The 24,708-nt window shown below is 34.2% G+C and overlaps 1 protein-coding gene across 1 annotated transcript; it reads right to left on the reverse strand.

The window, feature by feature from the left end:
• Position 1: 1 nt before the first annotated feature.
• Positions 2-24,227, reverse strand: LOC117340099 (hexokinase-2-like). Its single transcript, XM_033901886.1, has 11 exons — positions 24,047-24,227; positions 20,081-20,243; positions 19,537-19,676; positions 18,319-18,534; positions 10,806-10,905; positions 4,079-4,158; positions 3,260-3,372; positions 2,551-2,709; positions 2,021-2,160; positions 1,123-1,259; positions 2-712 (listed from the first exon to the last, which is right to left on the reverse strand). The coding sequence occupies exons 1-11, from the start codon at positions 24,083-24,085 to the stop codon at positions 593-595; spliced, it is 1,407 nt and encodes a 468-aa protein (XP_033757777.1). The 5' UTR covers positions 24,086-24,227; the 3' UTR covers positions 2-592.
• Positions 24,228-24,708: the final 481 nt, after the last annotated feature.

The raw sequence follows: 24,708 nt of genomic DNA on the forward strand, positions 1-24,708 counted from the left end.
CTTTTAAAAAATAACTTACGAGTGTAAAATAAATTCCATATCCAACAATCACTAGTCGTGTGACCTGTTTCTACCACAATGACATCGGGCTTGAATCAAAAGGAAACATGGCAAAGTATAATTTCACGTATGCAAATAAAGTGTACCGGTGACGTCCAGGACCCTGTGATACCACGTACGTCATTCGATTATTGATGACATAAATAACAATTGCAGCTTGGGTCAAAGTTCGAATTCTTGACCAATCAAAAGACCGGAAGGTCATATACCACTAGTGGTATATAACATATATTTATCCAACAGTCGGCACATTTATACAATGGCTTGAGAGTGGAATAACACAGCGTATTGTGGTAGAATGTTTGTTATATAAAGTAAACAAAAATGCGGTAGTAAACTGGATATATCTCTGATACACCTCACTTACAGACATGAGTGGCATTACAACTATCAGCGGTGGCCAAGTGACCTTGTAACGATGACCTTGGAAATGAGGCCATTTTGTGAGCTGTAGATTCTAGCGACCTTCAACTTGCATTCTCCTGTCTCTCACACAATAAATGCTGTTTCAGAATTAGTCTGTGGCTGTCCGTCATACACAGGCCACGCCCTCTTTCTGTTCTTGAATGTCCTGGTCACGAAGACGCATTGCGACTGCTGCAACAAGGGCGGCACCCTTCCCACTACCGTCATGAGAAAGCATCAATTTGAACTGAAAATACAAGAGAAAATGTCCAGATCGTAACAAAACTAATCTAAAAATTTCAGTGTCGATAAATAACTATAAGAGTATAGATTAACCACTGTCATTTTGTTTGGAAATTACAATTACTTTCAGATATTGAAGTCTGAATATTTCCCAAATATTTTTTTTCCTTTTTTTTTCTTTCCTTTTTTTTTTTTCCTTCCTTTTTTTTTTCCTTTTTTAAAAATTAATTTTAAATAAATTTGACAAACACAAGCAGTAAAAACACACAAGAAAAATTAAATTATCGATAAAAAATCATAATATCCATCAAACTATGTAAACTGGAACAGATTCAGATACATAACAGGAAATTCAACATCATCGGATACATAACAGGAAATTCAACATCATCAGATATATAGTAGATTATTCACCTTTAATCCTGGTTTTACAAGTTCCTGGATTTTCAGACACATGAGGTTGTGGAATCGTGGATGGAATCTGTATAGTGAGCCGTCGACCGCGATGGTCATCTCTGGTTTATTGAGCTTGTTGATTAATGTGGCCAGTCCTGAGACAAAGACATGATTCAAAGGTCATTACCATTACAGGTAAATGTGGCATGCTGACAGGTAAGAGAGACCGTTACTGGTAAACCAGATATGTCAAATTCTGTATAATACACGTATATCCTATATACAATTATATCCCAAAAAGTATGATTTCGTTAAATGATATTAACCATTAACAGTTGGTGTGTCAAATTAATGTGATATACCACCAAAACAACCAGGAAACAACAGATCTTATCTAATAAATTTCAATCTTTTTCAATTTCCAACAGATATCATCTATTTCAATATTTTACAAGTGTTAGTTCAGTCTTTAAGAATTCCAATATCTACCAATCTGATGAAATCACGATCTGATGAGATCACGATCTGGCGAGATCACGATCTGATGAGATCACGATACGACGAGATCACAATCTGACGAGATCACGATATGACGAGATCACGATATGACGAGATCACGATCTGACGAGATCACAATATGACGAGATCACAATCAAATGAGATCACGATATGACGAGATCACGATCTGGCGAGATCACAATCTGACGAGATCACTATCTGATGAGATCACGATCTGACGAGATCACAATCCAATGAGATCACGATCTGACAAGATCACGATATGATGAGATCACGATCTGAAGAGATCACGATATGATGAGATCAAGATATGATGAGATCACGATCTGATGAGATCACGGATCTGATGAGATCACGATATGATGAGATCACGACTAGCTGTAGAAGAAACCCATACCTGCTGATGCTAGGAATGCGGCGCGGGCCGATACCAGCGTACAAATGTATTTGGCAATCTTACAGTCCTCTGTGGTATAGTTCTCGATGCCCAATTCATCAAGGACTTGCTTTGTATTGCCAAAAAACTCGTCATGATCACTGAAATAGATCAGGTTTGGTCAAATCAAAATTGTTAACTTTAAACTCATTAAAAAGTTCAAATCCTTAGTCAAAGAATGATTATAGATGGAAGATCTTTTACAAACATTTTTATCATGTTTATGGAATTAAATCAAACTTATATGAAGTAAACTATATCCTTATGTGGTTAATTGGCAGATCACGAAAAAAAAACCCACATGTTTTTGCCAGTATCATCAACATTGCTCCCCTTCCCACCCCCAACCATCACCAAATACGAAACGAAAAAAAACGGTTCTTTTATAAGGATCACAAACTTTTTTTATCAGTATCTCAAAAAAATGACATATTCCAGATTTTCAAAATGACATTCAAGTCATGCTATGATTAAAACATATATAGACATACCTCTCGATTTCAGATACATATTTTGTGTAAAAGCGTCCCCTTTCAAACAGCTCACACTCTCGATCAATGCTGGTGAAGATAAGCCCCTCCATCGAGAGGCGTTCCAGAGTCAGACGGACGATCTCTCCCATATACATTCCAGATATCATCTTCTCCATACTGCAAATAAATTAGTTATACATTTACTTTGAAGATGCTCTAATTTATTCTTCCAGTATGTTTCAAATTATTATTAAATTCAAAAGGCGTTATTCACTACAATCTTGAGGATAATTTAAGACAACTCTTGTTTAAAATTTACGGAACCTGATATTCACCTTAAATAATATATGAACTTGTAACCTAAAAGACACATAACCAAAGCATGATATTACCTATTCTTTTTTAAATAAAATTTATTCTCAACTTCAGTAAATTTTAAAATGAATCACATCCATGAGGAAAAATGCCCAGTTCTTAAAATACTGAAATACAACATGAAGCTGGTTGTGCTAAAATTTGAAATAGACAATTTTGAGGGAAAAAAATTCAAAATTCTGAATTCAGTTTTAATACTGAAAACTTCCACCCATTTTCCTTATCAAAGATGAAAGTGTCCAATCCTTGAAACACCAAAATAGCTGGTTTTGCCAAAATTTAGGAGATTGGAGAAAATATTTCCAAAAATTTTAATTCAGCATCGGTTGCATTGCGGCCCCTCGGGACTCACATCTGTTTCCCAGGGTTGATGGAGAAGTTGTCCAATTCTCTGTCATATTCTGTACGTATGAAGTCAAGGCAGCCATTGTCTCCAAATGCTCCCCACTCGGTGTTGATAATGACCTGTAGGAAATTTCAAATTACGGGTTAAGGATGTATGTATGTTCTACCTAACAACAGAACATACATCACTGTAAGAAGAGTTCTGTAACATATTCTAGTATGATTCTACACATTTAAATAAATTGTAATTTGCATGTAAATTGATGTTTCGTTCATATTTTTGCCCACAATTTATTAATTTTTTCGAGTAATATTGAAGAATTATGTTTTCGTTAAGAAGTCAGTATTCATTGTTGTATATACATGTATATTATTTATAGAGGTGTAACGATTCACAGATGTATCAATGTATTGGATCGCAGAGTTGTGCATCGATGCATCGTCTATCCTGGATTTGTATCGCGATAATTGTAGTTATCTCCCTTGACCAATGTTAGCTTATGTTTTGTAGTAAACAACATGGCTGACAAGGTCATCCCAGCGGCATACAAAGTTGCCTGTTGGAGTTCTTTCAAATTCAAATTATCTAAATTCAAGAACATTTTGTTGAAAACGGACGAAAAGTATGTTTTTTGTAACAAATGTAGACAAAGACTCAAATATTCCGGAAATACCACAAATACAAACATGACTACTGTACAATAGAATACTAGATACTTGATAGTTCATCAGCTTCTCATATATTGCAATACGTATCATATCATGACCTTTGACCCCTTCGTATCGCTACCCACCTTTAATGATTTACATAGATAAGTATACATACCTGTTGTGGATGACAATTGTCCCCTTCCCAAAGCTCAACACTGTCCAATTGTTCCATGTAACATGCATTACATCCCGTACCTACAACAAACAATAATGTTCATTACAAGATGTGAATTTCAACATGATGGCCATAACTCACAGGGACTTTTTAGGGTCTGTAATCAAGTTCCATTCCTAGTCCACAAACCTGTATATCCCCTACCAAAATTTTCCTAAACAGCAATATACACAACAACTATCTATTAGATTCTAAATGTATACTGTAATATGGTAAAGATTCTGACTATGAAGACAATTGAAACCAAAAAAGACTAATATACTTCCCCATAAAAAGTGCCGACAAATTTTCCCAATATTAGGAGGGTTCTGTTCCAGAAATCCCTGATTAACTATCTACCTTTCAATTAATCCAATAAAAATTCATTAAGAATGACAAAAAAGTTCAGCCTTACAGTTGCTACTCCAGGGGTTACCATCACTGAAGACAGCATATGTGATCTTTTTTTTACACCCTCTGCTGTGAATAATCTGTTGATGTTTTTTTTGTTTAAATTCATCATTTGTTACATTCAGAAGAAAACTGCACAGATTAAATGTTGTAAAAACAATCTGGGTTAGGTCAAATATATGAAAAATCAAAGGTAAAATACTGGAAAATGTGTGATATTTCATTTTCTGTGCAATGGGTGTGCATACAATACACATTAACTCCATTTGTCAGAAAACAAGGTAAAATATTCCAGTTTTACATAAAATCTGTGGATTGTCGGCTGTATGCGCTATCTGTTAAGGACTATTTTTACACAAGGAGTGATTAATTTGCTCCGTGGATCTACAGTGTAGTAGCTAGGCAATCCACAGGAAAATTATGCTGTTAATGTTTTCTTCATGTGTATGGTAAGGATAGTCGATGTCTGCAGCTTTATATAACATGCAGCATCCTCATCATTTGTCGAATGCTCAGATATTACTGTGTGAATGCCATTGTATATATATAGATATCACTGTTGGGGCAACTCTACCGTATATATCCTACAGTACGTCCATGCCTATAATGATAAAACCAATCCATACACACTTCAGTATGTACCCAGTAATCAACACCAAGCAGCCATATATGGTTATAGTGCTACTGAAATATACAAGAGGCTCAGAGGGCCTGTATATGTGTATCATTCATACAAAAATATAGTTATAGTGCTACTAAAATATACAAGAGGCTCAGAGGGCCTGTATATTTTTGTATCATTCATACAAAAATATAGTTATAGTGCTACTGAAATATACAAGAGGCTCTTCACCCAAGAATGCTTCAGACCAAATCCTTTGATTCTTGCAGAAATAGAAGGATTTTAAAGAATTTGCTAAATTTCCCCTCTCAGGCCCCTGGGTGGCTACATATTAAACCCCTCCTTTATATAAAATTGGTTTCCCTTCATACAAGGATGTTTCAGACCAAATATGGACAAAATCCTTCCATTTTAATTGAATTTGATATATTCCTTAGGTCCCTGGGTGGGGGTGGGGGCAGGCATACTCCATATGGGTCTTGCCCCTTAGGCCTCTGTGGTTAGGGGCAAATTCCACTGACTTATGACTTATTCATGACTAGTAGTGATCTGAAGGACAATATAATGGGAAAAAATGTCAGATGCCAGAAACTTGACAACGGACAGTGACCCAGAGATGGAACAGAAAATGATCTGCTTTTCTTTATCCTGCAAGATCATATAAGCCCTCTTCTTGTCAGTCATTTGAGTCAAAAGACTGTATCCGCTGGCAGTGCTTATTACAGAATGATTACTGTACTGTATTTATCCTTCACCTTTATGACAAAAGAACAAAATATGGGACACTTTTTAAAAGGAGGATTTTCCACTTGATATAGCACAGAGATTTCCTGATATAAGTGGTCGTAAAATCAGGTCGTAAATCACCACAGAGTATTATCTTAATCCGAGTCTCAAAATCTACAAAAGTCATTTAGAAGTACTGTATGGATCACCAACATAAGCAATTCATCTGAAGAGTTAGTATATCATAGCGGGGCCCAGTATATCATAGCGGGGCCCAGTATATCATAGCGGGGACCAGTATATCATAGCTGGGACCAGTATATCATAGCGGGGACCAGTATATCATAGCTGGGACTCGAGTCTTCAATTCTGACACCACCAACTTCACATTTAATACCATCAATCATTTGAGTGTCATAATACACCTTTACATTTTTATTCAATTCCTCAAGGACGGCCCAAGTACACATAACAACACGAATTACATTACACAACACTTGTGACTATAGCCCATAATGACCTACTGTCCGCTCTGAATGAAGCCTCTGTTCGCTGTAAGTTTGGCTATTTATATTCAGAATAATTCCGGCGTGTATACATTTATAATCCACGTAAAACATTGTTGCCATATAATTACATAGACCATCTATCTCACACCTTATGTTAGACTTGCTGACAGAAATGTAAATTTATATCCTGCTAAATTAAGCCCAGATACTTAGGTCAGCAATTTACATAAATAAAGTATACATGCACCAAAAATGATACGTTGTTATAATTATATAACACTCTGATAAAACTACAACTGCTGACACCAACATATGCACTGCCGGTCACATGACTGTATACTTATTGATAAAAAACTCAGGGGAACTGGATGTAATAATGAGTGATTCTGATAGCCTTCAGGATTTTTGATAACCTTATTGTGATGTTAAGTTAATAAAGCATAATAAAATACTGCTCGGCTCAGAAAAGGCTTCAGGATTGAATCACATTTACCCAATTTATCAAGCCACAAGCCCATGCCTTGCAATAACTAATATGTCGTAAATCCATTCCAGAATTCCTATCAGCAAATATAATATAGCTGTCTATATGATAAGCCCATCAATTATGACTTTGAGTCCGAGGTTATGTTTGCTAGTCCAGGGCATATTGCATAATTTATAAAGTACAAAAAATCAAAGTACTGGAAGTATTGTAAACGAACATTATTGTTTAATGCAAAATCAGTAATCTTCTAAGTTTAAAGTCGATAAATTTACTGATATTGGTTTAGGAATTAATTGCAAATTATTTGAAATGTTTGCAGCTGTTCTGATATGATTGAACACATGCATATTTCTGTAAGGTCCTGATTGAAATTGGAAGTTTATTGATCTATCTTGGATGGATGAAAATAAAATATGTCTTCTTTCTTTCGGGAAGCCATCATCAGTTATAATACAGCCAGGACTCTGTGACCTTATTGATGCCAACTTCTAATATGCACTAAATTTAGGCTAGTTCCATCGTTAGTTTAGCATATTTCAACTTAATATGATGAAACACACATAAAGAACTACTGAAAACCAAAACCAGAGCTACTAATCAAGGCCCGGATTAGGAATGTATCCTATTGAAACTGTACTCAAGCATGTATGGTACTTCAAAACAAAAAACTTGACTCTCTCTTTTGTTCAGGAATCATTTGATGTTAATAAATCTTTATATGAGAAGATATACTTCTGGTATAATTACAGCATTGTACACAATGTGATAAAGAATAACAACCATATAAAGACTATCTTCATCAAATAATTCAGCAAACAGGAAAAGAAAACTTCAAGCTTCATTTTCATCTTCAAACTGATAAAGGTTACAGTCCATTCGATGGGATGACACATTCCCTATTTATTGTCCCTTTCCAATGTTGACCATCCAATCATAGTGAACCACACACAGTTCAGCAATGTAATTGCACAAATCACATCCTTTATGTGGAGAGAACAGTTTTCGGGGTGTTATAAGATTCCATAACTGTATGCAAATTTGTGAATCATTCCATATCTATATCTATATATATACCGTACGTGTATATATTTACACATATCAAAATTGGAATGACACAGGAGATTTGCAAGTTTAAGTTCACCATCAGTCATGGGAGGTTTACGTAAAATGTTATATTTACCGGGGTAATTAGTAATTTTGATTATATATTTATCAAGCTCTATTCTGTACTTTCTACCAGTGCTTATATTAGAGAATGGACACAATTATATGTTCTCCAATGTCAAAATTAACCATATGTAAAATATTAGGGGTTTATTTGACCGAGACGTATTTAAAATGTTTGTAATCATTCGCCATTCGAGGCCTGATTGCCGTCATATTTTAATTACCAAAATGGACCTGAAAGCAATATTTTAAAAAAGAGAATGATCTGTGACTTGAATATTTCATAAAAATAAGTTAATACATCGTTTATTCACTTCATTCAGATCTTCAGACACCACATAATTTGTGAAGTCATATATAGAAATATATGAACCATTTTGTTATTGATTAATAGTTCACACAAGTAAGCACTAGATGTAAGCAGTAAGTATATGTACCGCTATCTACTGGCATGACTTTGAGTACAATAGACTACACTCGCTTTGTGGATATTGACAGGATAACATATATTTACATACTAATTCAATTTTAGAATTGTAACTGAAATCTTGCAACAGCATGGCACAAATAGTCATCTGAACATTTGTTGTATATTGAAAAAATATTTAAGGTAAATATTAACTCATTTGCTTGACTTAAATTTTCAGTTTATCAATTCATCGATTACTCTGTGTTTGAAGTATGGTGTAGTGAGAATTTCAAGTCTTGATTATGACTTGATGAAAATTCTAAATTAACAAATTATTAAAATGAATTTGTTTGAAAAATAACACAAGTTCCACAGCAATATTATATAGAGTATCAATCACAATATATCAGAAGTTATCAAACTATAGATAACAATTAACGAATGAATATCAAATTAAGTGAATATCACAAGTATTTTTGCATTTGTTTTTAGATAATCCGGATTTCCGTCTTTAAAAAAAAATACCTAGTAGACGTAGTGCATAGTAAACGTAGCCATGTAACAGCTGATTTTAATCAGATATAACTTAACATGAACTTAACACCGTCACAGAAGTTCGTCGCAATCGAAAATTTGGTCGTGAATTCTGTATTTTGCAAATTATTTCAAAATACTTTCAGGTAAAAGAAAACAAAAATTCTCGTAAAAATATCGATTTTGGGTCGACTATCGGCCATTTCGGTAATTCAACTCCAACGACAATCGGGCCGCGATTCGCAAATGAATAATTAATTTAAAATTCGGTCAAATAAACCTCTAATATTTTATATATGATACAATCAGGCATTGCAGAACATATATTTTGGTCAATCCTCTGAAAATAATGCCAATTTATATTACATTAAGCCCGATTTTTCTTCGTTTCGGTATTTCCAAGTCTGCTTCACGTGTGGTCCGTTTCAGTAAATATTCTCGTCTTTGCCGAAATAAAAACAAGCTATATAATTGTTCATTTTAAACATGACAACAACTGTCAACCACACGTATCCAAAAATGTTATTGTTGATATCATCTGAATATTGCCGTAGTTATCTGTCACTTCGATTGTAAACCCCATGCCAAAGTGAAGGAAGAATCGACCAATCAAATTGGTTTATTTTTCATTTCCGTAAATCTTGCAGTTACCTCCCTTACAACAGTAAATACGTTCCAAGTATCGCCTACAATAAGCAATCCCGTGCACATAGCAAGATATTATCATTTGCATTTGATTTATTGGGTCATTTTCGTCAAAGGAAAATGGTATATGGAAATCGATGACAATTTTAACGCTATGACCAGTCACCCTGACCACAAATACCACCTAATTGTAAGCCTATACATATGTACAGTTCTTTCTCGCAAACACGTACAGTAACTACAGTAAAGTATGATACAATGTATCGTCTCGTATGCCGTCATTGATATATTTCTTTCTCTAAATTATAGAAATACACACCTAGTTGATAATGATGTAACATTCTAGAATATATATATTACACATTTAAGTAAATCGCGGACAAATTTGCAGACCTATGCTATAATGTCAGCCGTTTTGGAAAGAACACGGAAGAGCAAAACTTTCTAAACATCCGGAGACGAATGCGCCTGCGCAATAGTTGTTTACATAAATATATTGACCTGGACCGGAGTTATCGCAAAGTTCAGGTTCATTTAGTCTTCACATTTCGCTAGCGTTATGCATTTCTCAAATCGTATGCATCTTGAAAACACCTACTGAATACATTTCAACCTTTTCGGTAAAACTACTATATAAAACGAAGATGTTTTTGCAAGTAAGTTATTTGAAGCGTAAGGCAATGGGGGCAGCCATATTTCATTGAAACAGACAGTAGATGGCGTATTGGTGAATGTGGCTACCATATATGGTTATATTTCTCAGTCCAGTTCTTGATCACAATAACCGAACATTAATGTTCGTTTAAAAATAATACATTGTATCATGTTTCCGTATATGTAGCTTTTAACTTTTACCAGCTTTCAAAATTTTGATACCTAAGTTTACGTCAACAAAATGAATATTAATTTTACTTCCTGAAATATGTGTATTCCTGTTTTTGTATGCTGTCAAAAATGTATAAAAACATTTTTTTTTTTTTTTTTAATTATTATGAGAAAGTCTAAAAGATCTTTAACTTATGTGATGAAAAGTATCTTGTACTAGTGTCAATGATAACAGAATTCACATGTGCATTTTGAAGATAAATTGAATCTTGAACTGATGTCATGCAGTGTTAATGAGAGCCACTTGAACTTGTTATACACATTTAAGCAAAACATATGTCGATGATAGTTACCTAGAATAAGGCCGATTTCACACTGTCTGTCACTATGGGCGGTAGACATGAGAGTTCCTACAGCGTCATTTACCACAGCGACGATCTCAATGATGGTATTCTGGAAAAGAGCAGACGGCGATTAGAAATATCCACATTACCTTCCTGACTTGAAAAACAATTATTCTATATATTTCTTCGGTCTACAGTACAATTAGCTTTTAGTCTATATATTTATTTCGGTATTCATGCTTTTAGTCTATATATTTCTTTGGTACGCATGCTGTTAGTCTAAGGACTTTTTATACCTTTACCGTCGTCTTGAGTAATGAAAGTAATTCTTTGTTATACTGCCAGCAATACAATGGCATTGTAAACAGTTTATGGCAATGTAGTGACAGAGGTTTAGAGAGAAATAGCGAAAAACAAAGGACTTCTGAAAACAATGAGGATAATTAATAAGGTGTTTTATATCAAGGTACGTGTATTACTTATATATTTCTCACGATGGCTCACTAATATTTCATTTGTAGTTTACACAATGTGTGTTATAAAACAATCCTTAATTTTTCTGATGAGGATTCTATAATCTTAAAGGGAAAATTGAAGAAAGTAAGGGCAAAAATGGTCACATTCTGAATTAGAAAGCAATTAAGAAAGTAAGGGCAAAAATGTTCGTAACCAGAATTAGGGATCAATTGAATAAAGAGAGGGCAAAATTGTTCGTCATCAGAATTGGAGAACAATTGAAGAAAGTAAGGGCAAAATTGTTTGTATTCAGAATTAGGGCACAAATTGCCCTAATAAGGCAAATAACATCCTGTTATATAATCAAAAGGCCAAACAAGCAAGTAACTCAATTCAGGAAAATTCTGAAAAAATTGGAACTCTTCATCATTGGAGGTACAAAACGGTGCTGGAACTTACTTCCTTAAGTACAAACTCATTAGGAATACCATTATTATGATATCAATGTGTATACCCCACAAATGATCTCCCCGAGATCATTATTGTATTCCCTACACTGTTTAGCTTCTAAAACCTCCCAGATTGTCACCGGGTCAATGAATATTCACGTTATTCTACCGTCAGACTGTGCTGGCGTTCCGAATAACAATATGGAATGTCTATATGTCATACAACCTACGCCTGTGTTAATTGCCTGTGTAGAGAAGTATAAAGAGAATTTAAATTTCGTGTAGAATTAAATATTTTGAACAAGTTAATTTATTTCATATACATTGTATGAAACCGTGCACCCTTTTGCTTTTTTGTCATATGAAATAAATCAAATTAATGAAAGAAATTCATGAATTCAATTTATGAACATAACATTATATTTATGATATATCAAGATAAACATGTTTATGATGTTTTTTTCTTCGGTATAGTGACGGCCGACAGAAAACACATTTTTTTAAAAAAACAAAATGTGTATATTATATAGTCAACACAAGACCTTCCCGATTGAAGTGCATGGCCTCATTTCTGTACACCATGGTTTCATATATCATGTTTACTTTACCATTGAGCTTTATAAAGCCAGTTTGGACTTTAGACTTTCCCTATGTAGGGTGACATGGATCAGACGTTTTGTTATATAATACATCGTAATCTGTACCAACCCTACCTGTAGTCTAATTGTTTACCCCTAATCCACAGACAGATCGTACTTTGTACTTCGTAAAATTTCCTTTGTAATCAGAAACTTTTCCATTTTCATAAATGTCCCAATTGATAATCAGTTACGACAGGTTTTAAATAAACTTGAGAATAATTAATTATAATCTGTCAATGACAATGACAATTTGTCTATTCTCGTAAACAGTAGTGTAATTTTAACTTTTAAAATAATTTCAGTAGAGAAAATTCTCCCTAAGGAGAAATTCTCCAAGAACCTACGTCCTGCAGAGTTCAAAAAGATGCTTTGATTCATCGCTTGGTTCCAAATAATTGTTCTAAATGTTAGTAAGATTTAATAGATAATAATTTATAATACTTTTTACATCCAGTATTATAATTAAGTGTACAGTAATTAATTATTAAAAGTATATGATCATTTTAAATGATTTTCACTAACATTTCATTACAAAAAAAATACCCTAAATTGGAGACAGTCAACTAAATGTGTGCACAGCCATATAGATAAGCGGTATACACATTTCCATTTATTGTCCACAAGCTTTTGTTGAATAACTATACCTCACTACATACAGGCCAAATGACCTTGACTGGCTGTCCCCGACACATGTTAGTGGTTTGTACAACATGTATGACCTAAATCTCACTTCAGGTAAGGTATATATATACCGTGTATATATATATATATGTCAAGTAGTAATAAGGACAGTACAGACATGTAAATTGAAATATATATATAAGGGTCAAATTTCAAAGAAGTAATATGAACAGTATAATCCAGATAACACTGGATCCTCACATAAATGTATGGAGGATACGAATTACTTGTAATGATTATATGGGGCAAAGAAGTAATTCAAACAGTGTAAACAATAAGGTTTGTTAAATTTTCGAGGCAATCCGCCCCTTTATCAAAACACAAAAAATCACAAATACAATCACATAATATATATAAGAAGTACTGGAAATACAATAAAATACAATAAGAATAATGTTTTAGTTTTCCAGTACTTCTTATATATATTATGTGATTGTATTTGTAATTTTTTGTGTTTTGATAAAGGGGCGGATTGCCTCGAAAATTTAACAAACCTTATTGTTTACACTGTTTGAATTACTTCTTTGCCCCATATAATCATTACAAGTAATTCGTATCCTCCATACATTTATGTGAGGATCCAGTGTTATCTGGATTATACTGTTTATATTACTTCTTTGACCCTTATATATATATATATATATATATGTCAAGTAGTAATAAGGACAGTACAGACATGTAAATTGAAATATATATATATATATATATAAGTAAAATAAAAAAAACAACTCTCCGTTAGCGCTTTCGTCGTGTCATGGCTAACGGAGAGTTGGTTTTTTTATTTTACTTTTATAATTCGTCCGTAAGGATAAAAACAATTTATCATCTATATATATATATACACACTGCAGTTTTGTTATGACTATACACACACACAACAGCCTGCATGGTTATATTCTGAATGACCTCTATTCGTCAAAATACGAAACTGCAAAACTTTTTTTTTTTAATTTTAAGGAGGAATTTAATTACACTTACTGTTCAATAATGTCAAGCCTGAGGAAATTACATAATACAGATTTTATTCTGACAAATAAATACTTAAATACTTTAAAACTACATAGTTTACTTGATATTGCAGATGGACTAGTAATTTAAGATTAACTGATAATTATTTCAAAATTTTTAGTAAATATCAGGTGTCCCCTTCAAAATAACAATATATTTTTAAGCATGAAAATTATAGTGTGGAATATATGTACCTAAAATGTATATAAGTTTGTATTGTATCAAACGTTCCTCAGAGATTAATATCACCGGAGGCTTGATCGTTATGATGTAAGGGTGAAATATTCTCCCGATACATAATCCTCTGTACAGATTATCACAGGGAGTTGGCATAAATTCACAAACCACAATCCATGTTTCTGTATATATTTTATATATACACATGTAATAGGAAAATTGAAAATTGTTCCAAGTCCCTGTGTACTGTAAATGATTATCCTTTATTTATCAGGCTGTTTGGTTTGTTTTTGTTTAACGTCCTATTAACAGCCAGGGTAATTTAAGGATGTGCCAGGTTTTGGAGGAGGAGGGAATTAAGTCGGAGTACCCGAGGAAAAACCTCCGGCCTACGGTCAGTACCTGGCAACTGCCCCACGTAGGTTTCGAACTTGCAACCCAGAGGTGGAGGGCTAGTGATAAAGTGTTGTGACACCTTAACCACTCAGCCACCGTGGCCCCTCAGACTGTGTATTAATTACCTTTTACGAAGTCTTCATCAATCAGGAAAGTGTCAATAAATACAGATCTGATTATCAAATCTCATATGATGTCATCATCTACATCATGACATCATAATCATTGTAAAATTGCTAAGTATACAGGGCACAGGGGCTTGGCACGATTTTATAAATGATAGTCTATAATACATATATATAGGGACTATCATTTATAAAATCGTGCCAAGTCCCTGTGCTACAGAGTATTAGCCAGAGTTTCCTCTGGCCCTGACACCATGTCTGGTTTAGAGCCAGAGGAAACTAGGGCTAACAAGAGTATGTGTGTCAAAAGTAAATTTAAACATTATCAATGTTTGTTGGGTAACTCCTGAACGCCTGTGTAGACACCATTAAGCAGACAGGTCGGGCCTTTTATTACAACATCCTTGAGATAAGTAGAGAAGAATCAGACCGCTTCAGTGAAATAAAAGTTAGGAATAGGGTCAATGTCAGTGAGCTTAGGCCAAAGAAATATTTGTTTCTCGTTCCCTCCAGACACTAATTTTCAGAGACTATTTTTTCTCGTTTCCCTACAGACACTAATTTTACAAACCATTTATAGCATTTTCTCGAGGATTTATCACCGGTTAATAACTTCAGTTAATTCTCTTATAAGTATTTTAGTGTTTCATCATTTTATCTCCAGAAATATTCAATTCTTTAAACATGTAACATGAAACGCACATTACATTTGCTTGACCTGATAAGTCTAAGTACTTTTTCTGTAGCTGTAGATCTTGTCAACAGGTGGCCAGACTTGTACTTTTAACTTAGGCGATATTCCTACAAGGCTATCCCGACTAGGATCAATACTTGTAGTCAATGTTCAAGTACAATTTCTCAAGATAAGAAAATCGAGGATCTTGTCAAATGAAGTCTCGTGTTCTTGACATAAAAGACTAATATGGTTCTATGAAAAGTAACCTGTTACCAATTTAATTATTTTCTGAATTGTCCAACCTTGTCAAAAAATGTAAAAGTAATCAAGAAATTATTGTGATGGACACAAGGGCATGGCAATGTTTTTTTTTTACTTGTGTTCTATCATGATAGTTGTATACAAAAATAAAGGGTTTTGATTTTTGACAAGTCCCTGTTCTGAAAGCTTCAGGATATTTGCAGCAGAAAATTAAATGGACAAGAGGCAGAAAATGAATTAGAAAAGGGATACAGGATGCGTTTTGAGACTAGGAAGGATGGCAGGAGTTTGTAAGGAATAGGACGCTCGGACCAGAAAAAGATTGGAAATTTAATGAAATATGATGAATCTTAACAAAAACCAAAAGAAGCGAGCTACTTCAGACAGGTAGCTTTTCCTGTACCACAGACTTGGGTCAGCATTCCTACTTTTCTGAGACGTACAATTTTTTGTTACATAAAAAAAATTCCTTTCCATAACCGATACAGTGCTAAGACTACACAACGGTATACTGCATGTCACTACAAATTAGCTGTAACCGTGGTTATGTCAGCAAAGACACACAGACAGAAATAAATGATACATGTTTCGCATCAACTGCACAGCACATGTTGTAGACTAAATCCAGAGCAGAATTGCTTAATACATCCTCTGTAACACATGTACACTCGCACCAGTTCATACATAAATCACACATTTGATTAAACTTCAAGTTTGTATGTTGTAAAATTGTTTAAAAGACATTAAAACAGTACAACACCAAAAAAAACAACCTTCATCTAGAAAAACACTTAATTAATCATTAAATTTACATTCTCTGTAACACACTCGCACCAGTTCATACATAAATCACACATTTGATTAAATTTCAAGTTTGTGTGTTGTAAAATTGTTTAAAAGACATTAAAACAGTACAACACCAAATAAAACAGCCTTCATCTATAAAAAAAAATTAAATTCATCACTTGAGTCTACTAAAAGGGGGAAATATCAACAAAATTTCCTGAACAAATGGGAACTTCATTTGAAGTTGATTTCATCAGAAGCAGAATGTATATGTTGACATAATACTGAACTCAAAGTTGTTTTATCTTTAATTAGGACTTAAAATATGTCCTCTAACAGCCAGGGTCACATGAGAATGGGTCTAGAGCTAAAGAGAGGCCAAAGCAGAAGAAAACCAAACTCTGATATGAAATAGCAAACAAGAGATTGGGGTCAAGACGAGTCATGTTATAAAGAGAGTAGGGCATCATTTTTTTTCACAAAAGTTGTATGATTGAGCAATGTAATACAATGTACAAGAATTCAGCAGAACAGAAAAAAAAAAAAAAAAAATCGCAAATAAATGGCATTTTTCCACTGAATGTACAGCAATGTTGTCTAGGTTGTAATGTTAGCACATGTAATTATAAACTGAACCCCACTCTCTATTTATAAGCTACCGATCTAGATCTATGACAAGATTCATGTAAATGCCAACTCGTAATAACAGTGCAGCTGTATAGACACAGCTTAGGGACAGATTGGCCCTACGAGTTTCCTCTGGCCCTGACACCGTGTTGTCAGGGCTACAGGAAACTCAGGCTAAGGACAGATGTACCCATATTTAAACTGAAAACACACAGATACATTAATGTCAAAACAAATCCAACATAACTTTTTTTTATGCATGATAACAGAATAGATAGTGTAAGCATACAGAGTGCTAGGTCACCTTACTAGCTCAAGCTGGTGGGAATTTCCCTTTAGTGCAGAAACTAGAGAATTCAAGGCACCTTACTAGCTCAAGCTGGTGGGAATTTCCCTTTAGTGCAGAAACTAGAGAATTCAAGGCACCTTACTAGCTCAAGCTGGTGGGAATTTCCCTTTAGTGCAGAAACTAGAGAATTCAAAGCACCTTACTAGCTCAAGCTGGTGGGAATTTCCCTTTTGTGTAGAAAGTGGAAAGTTCAAGGCATCTTGCTAGCTTAGAATGGTGGGAATTTCCCTTTAGTCTAGAAAGTGAGGAGTATAAGGCACCTTACTAGCTCAGGCTGGTGGGAATTTCCCTTTAGTCTAGAAAGTGGAGAGTTCAAGGCCCCTTACTAGCTCAGGCTGGTGGGAATTTCCTTTTAGCCTAGAAAGTAGAGAGTTCAAGGCCCCTTACTAGCTCAGAATGTTGGGAATTTCCCTTTAGCCTAGAAAGTGTAGAGTTCAAGGCCCCTTAATAGCTCAGGCTAGTGGGAATATTCCTTTTGTGCAGAAAGTAGAGAATTCATGGGACCTTACTAGCTCATAATGGTGGGAATTTCCCTTTAGCCTAGAAAGTGGAGAGTTCAAGGTATCTTACTAGCTCATAATGGTGGGAATTTCCCTTTAGCCTAGAAAGTGGAGAGTTCAAGGTATCTTACTAGCTCAGAATGGTGGGAACTTCCTTTTAGCCTAGAAGGCTTGGAGTTAACGCACCTTACTAGCTCAGGCTGGTGGGAATTTCCCTTTAGCCTAGAAAGTGTGAAGTATTGGACACCTTCATTACTAGCTCAGACTGTTGAGAATACCCTTTTGTCTAGTGGTAGAGTATCATATACATTTCTTTCAATATAACATAATCTGAATCACAAAGTGAATCAGATGTCAGAGGTTTAACAGAGACAACCATATTTTACTCACTGTTCTACGCTTAAGAGCATCTTGTAACAGCCTGCAGATATCTTCATTTACAACTCCTTCACAACGGAATCCTTTCGTCCACTTTGAGAGACGTGCCGTAGCCAGGCCATCTTGTTTACACGGAAACGAAAAGGTAAATCCCAGAGGGAGTTGTTCCCCTTGTAAATCGTGGTCATTCACAAAGCGTCCAATACAGTCCGCAATGTGATCGAACAGCTGAAAATATAAATGTAAACATGAGTTGTAATTTTCACAATATAGAATATCATAAAGTCAAATGTGCCAAATCTTCAGATTATTTCAATTTATATCCGACCTTAAAGAACTCCTATAATGTTGAATATAAATTGAAATAATCTGAAGATTTTTGATGAATTATCTAAAAAATCTAAAATGCGATGAATAACTGGCTAATATCAGATTTTATTTTAAAAGAGCCATCTAACATCAGACACTTTTGGACAAAAATGGGAGAGGTAGATCGCAAGGCTCTATTCTTACCATCTCTTTATACATGTATATATATATATTTATACACACAAAAATGTATATATTCAGTATATATGATGGATTGGGATTTTAAATTTTCCTCGGTAAATAGCTTCAATGCCACAACATTAACAACATATAGATGTAAGTCTGATATAAAGGATTACCAGCGTGTGCCTGTTATGACATCATTGTTGCCATGGAGACGGTATGATTTTACCATCAAAATGGCTGATTGCATGATCTTTTTGATCAAAGTTGTCGGAAATATAAAACATGTATTTGATTAATACACTTGATGACTGTGCTTCCCAGGCAAATGTAACATATGATATGTATGTTTATAAATGATGTTTGTCTGCAAAACTCGGTCATTATATAAATGTTACTAATGAATGAGGCAATGCTAGACAACAGGGCTAGATGAAGAGTAGGCACATAAAGTGTGTAGGTTTACACCAACTCGAACAAGATCTAACGAGCGAGAACATCAAACATGCTTCCATTTGTAATGATGGAGATATGTAATGGGTAATTATTATCAAGTGTACTTAAGTTTATATTTATTTTCCGTTTTTTTTTTTTTTTTTTTTAATACTCTTACTAACAAACAAATGTATCACATTGAAAATATATACCCCCAAATGATTTGGTAACAAGCCCTTGCTTGGAAATACCTGTATACTTACCTGTATACCTGTGTACAATCAACTGTGGAATCAGACTTACCTGTATACCTGTGCCAAGCATGATCCGCTGTGGAATCAGGTATGTCTTACTCTGTATATCCACATCACGTCCGTCCAACTTCACCATCAGCACACGGAAGTTGGTTCCACCCAAATCTAAAGCCAAAAACTTTCCCTTTTCTGTTGAAAGATATGAATGAAAATAATGAAATCACATACTATTCATATCCCTGAGAATTCAACATATTTGACAGATCTGTGAATATCTGCAGCATCAATGACAATTATTGCTTCAACTTTGATTTTCATATTTTTTTTCATTTGCCATGTAGGGAAATCTTCACATGTATTATGATCTAATGTACGGTCAATTTGTGACCTGTCGTGGCCTCATGTACAGGTAAGGTCACACAATTTGTGACCTGTTGTGACCTCATACAGGTAAGGTCACACAATTTGTGACCTTGATTTGTTGCCAATTACAATCCTCATAACTATGTCACACTTTCTGATACATATATCTTATTCTTTGATTTTTATATTTCATATCTAATTTCAATCAACTAAACTTTGTACACACTTACCTGTTCCATCGGGAAGGGCACGGACAAATGTTGGAAACATTTTGATGTCTGCCATATGATTGGAGGACTTGAGAAGGCCATAGTTCATTTCATCGTGTAAGAGATGCATGACTCGCTTGTAGGTTAGGGAGGATAACTTAAATCCTCGGACATAATTCTCGATCTGAAAAAAAATTCAATGTCACCATAATTGTATAAATTTTAATATGGCAGAAATTTATTTTCTCTCCATGCTAACATATCATCTTAAAATAAGTTCAGAAGGGGTCCATGTTATGGGTGAGATGTAATAAATAGAGGATATTCCCTTCGATTGGCAAGTTTCAACGAGGTGAATGCAAAGGTCCGTTCTGATTGGTCGAAAACGGAAAACTTATATTTTCACTGCAAAACTTATATTTTCACTGCAAAATCTTATATTTTCACTGCTCATCGCTGCAGTTAAAATATGAGTTTTATCAGTTTGATAGATTTCTATATTTCACTAGCAAAAATGCAATAAAGGGCATTTGTTGGTACTTTTACTGAACAGTAATATATACCTGAGGATGGACTTGTAACTTGGCATATTGTCAGATACCTACACAGGGCTTTTTTCACTGGTTTGGGTGATGTTGTCTTTTGCCTCATTAGGGAAAAAATGGTAAAAATTTGAAGTGAAATTTTCCGGAGAAAATTGCAAATTTTAGGAGTTTGGCTTAATAATAATAATTTCATGATACACTAAAAAAATCCTCAAAAAAAAAGAAGAAAAATATTGTCAAAAAAAAAAGAGAAAAGTTTCTAAAGTAATGTTAATATACGATTTTTGAAGATAGGTTATAATATTAATTACACAATAAAACAAAGATGATACTTCTTGCAGAGTTTGGGGTATTTTTTATCTAAGAAAATGATTGATAGCCATTTCCTGTTGGCGCAATCTTATCACAAATTCCTGATTGATAGAGTTGATTTTTTTATGTTCATATGTTTTCATGTTATGCTTTCTACCGGATTATTATTTACAATATAAAGTGCAGTCTGCAGTAACGTAACCGAGTTAATCTATCAATCTACCTTAGTAGGCCGCCAGTGCAGACTGTAACAAGACTAGGCTTCGGGCACTAGTTATGGAGGCACATGTCAGTATAACTTGAAATGTACGAGTGTCTGATTTCCTTCATACACCTAATTACACTTGTTATTTTGATGTATATTCCTTTTTGTTTCTGTGTTTAGAGTTCCATTCATTTAAACTGTTGAAAACACAGAAAGATGATCAGAAACCTTTTTTGTTTTCGTGATTTAAAATGAAATTTTATACACCTTTACTTTGTATGATGGCAAAAATGTCAGCATTACGTCTCTACAGCATATCCTGTTAAACAATTAAAATTTTGTATTGTCTTTTTGCTGATATTATGCAACATCCTGGTACGAGCTCTTTGATACGACCATATTTGGTCAGTAACATATTTTAAAACCTAAAATGTGTGGAATTAAAAGTGTATGTATTATAATGAAAAGTTTATGTATCTTTATTAGTTACAATGCAAAACAGCATTTGATAGGCCAATCACTCAGATTTTCTATAGTAATACAGGTAATACAATTTGCGACTCCCATGTAGCCATGGTTGAGGCTGTATATGGTTTGCCTGCAACATGGCAGACGGCATTTCTGCAGAAAACAAAACAGCTGTTACTTCAAGAACTTTTGCTGAATAAAAAAAAATATGTTGGCTTTTTCATTTCACTAAGTTTCATTTGAAATAGCTTCCTAAATAGGATACAATTTTTATTTAAGTTGAAAGCAGGTAATATGAGATATCACACAGGTAATATGAGATATTACACAGGTAATATGAGATCATATTACCTCCCTTAAACCTAATAATATTACTCGCTGTCACACTAAAATGTAACCACTTTCAGTATAACCTAATACACATTGCTATTTTTTTCAAATATAAAATTCTTTATTACGATTAAGTGTCAAATTTGTTTGTGGTGCTGATTCAAAATTAAAGAAACTAGAACATTCGCCAGGATGGCTGACTAGTAGGCCTACCACCTGCAATCCACATTAGTCAATCGACAATTAGAACTGTTATTCAGAGGCTAACTAAGACACCCTCATGCCCCCATTTCTGAAAATCAGAATGGTTGGAATATGTTTTGTTTATAATATAGAGTATTTAGCTATAATTATATTTTTATTAAAAAACTTGTTAACGATTACCAGTTTGTAACCATGGAGACAACAAAAAAGTTAATGCAAAACTTGTTTACAATAACCAGTTACCATGGCAAAACTAAAAAAGTAAATGCAAAACTAGGCACCAAAGAGACCCTACTGGTGACATTTGAGAAAGGTCCATCCAGTAGTTATCAGAATATTTGAAAAATAATATCTACTAAAAGGGGCATAACTCTAACAAATATCAAAATTTTACGAAAAGCGAAAGCATCCAACTTTATTTCAAAAGGACTGTCAGACAGGGTGGTTCCGTTATTCCAATCCAACTTTTCCCTGTGGGGGGTATAAAAATCCACTTCACAAATCTACAAATCACAGCTAGAGGAACTGAATCAGTGACATGGCTGAATAGTGGCAAAATTATTTCCAATGTTCATGTAGATGGTAATATGTTATATGAGCAAACTTTTAACCCCTCCAGTGCAGTTAATCTTGAAATCCATTGAAGGAAGCTATACATTCTGTCATGAATATGAAATTATGATTCACCTGAAAATTAACTATCAACAAGGGAACCAAAATGTAGATGTGATTCATCATGAAGAGGTTGTGTGTTGTAAATTCAAATGTCTTTTTATTGACATTTATTCAGTAGAATTTTGTCTTTATTTCGATTTCAAGATGGCTACCATGGCAGCCATATTGGATTGAAGAGTGTCCACCAAAAATTATTGAAACTGGTCATTCAATGAATTAATTAAAAATACTTTTATATTTTCCATTCACAAGAATCGTTTTATATATGAATACAGGTAGTATTTATACTAATTATTAAATAGCATTAGACATATAATGGAAATGGTTGATGTGGAAAAAAAAAAGATTTAGAATAATCATTCATGAATAATAAAACATCAGATTTCTGTGTAAACATAGCAAACGTATAAATAACTTTTGTAAAAAAAAAATAACTCAGCACTGTAAACAGTTTGTTTGTTTGCTATTTACGTCATGGAAAGTATATATATTTAACGTTGCCTGTCCTGCGCATTACCCTGACCTTGACCTTTCGCAAGGGTAATTTATTTAGAGGTGTGTCTGCCACACACCGCAGTCTCAGCCAATCGGATCCCGCCGAGAAGATATAACCTTTGTTTACGCGAAAGATGTTATATATTTTTCCTGTGGTTGTTCTCAAAACAGTTAAATAAAAGAAATAAAACTTACTGTACATATCATAATTAACATTATTCGTTTAACAAGTTAATATTTGATATATCAACGCCACAAAATACAGACAACTCAATGTAAGTAAACAAACCCGATGGCATCTATAAATAGACGCGCTGTGTTTCATAAGAGACCGACCTATGTTTGGTGTTATTTACGATTAAAAACGTTGTAGGGACATGTCAAGTTTAAAACATAGCCCAATAAACAATAAAGGTTATTCTGAAACGATTAGGCCCTAATAATTAAACCCACAAACACTGTAAAACCGGTAGACTAACAGAAACATTGTATGACGGTGACCTACATTCTGAAGATCAACATGGTCCAGGAAACAACAAGAGCTAAATAACAACAGATTGTCCATTATTCATTGAAGAGTTAAGAACATAACAGAATTGTTAGAACTTAATCTTCACTGAGCACACTGAAATCTCTATCAAATCCACGTCTCCCATTCCGAACCCCTCCCCCTGCGGCTCGGGTAGCATATTTGTCTCTGGACCCGCCAACTCCATGGTAGAAAACGCCATATTAACCATAAAACATACGTACCTTTTCATATTTTGTCAACTTCTCCGGTGTTGAAGGCATCTTATTAATCTTTTAATCCGACAGAAACAATGTACAACTTGTGTTCCTAATCCAAACTCACACACTGACGGCCCAGCTCAAAATCCTGCGTGTGTGACCCAGTTCTGTATAACATTCATGAGCCTCGCTACTGACGTCAGCGAACGGCTCTCTGCCAATATACAACAATACATGTACATTTAGAAGCTAGACTTCTATAATGTCTTGTGCCGATTTGTGGACAAATAAACAGGAAAAAAGGTGTTTTCTTATAAAAGAGAGATGAATATTGTATTCAAATGATCTACATTTGTAGGTCGATGTACGATATTTCTTCACAAAAATACAGGGCTTGTCTAGCTATTTTCTTTAACACGAGATAGAGACTTGTCTATATCAGATAATATATATATATTTACTTGTGTAAAAGATAAAATTATCACGTGTATTAAAATCTTAATTTTGCCTTGAATCTTCCAAGAGAATTACATTTTTCTCGATAGGTAATTATTATCGACACGATGGTATAATGAGTTGGAGAGAAACAATCGTCAATAGGCCTATAAGCTCGATCTCCCTAATATTACACTAACGAAAGTGGAAACACAATGCAATGTATTTTTTTTTTCAAAATACGTTTATTC

This window comes from Pecten maximus, chromosome 12 (assembly GCF_902652985.1).
Source record: "Pecten maximus chromosome 12, xPecMax1.1, whole genome shotgun sequence".
In the NCBI taxonomy this organism is placed as follows: Eukaryota; Metazoa; Mollusca; class Bivalvia; order Pectinida; family Pectinidae; genus Pecten; species Pecten maximus.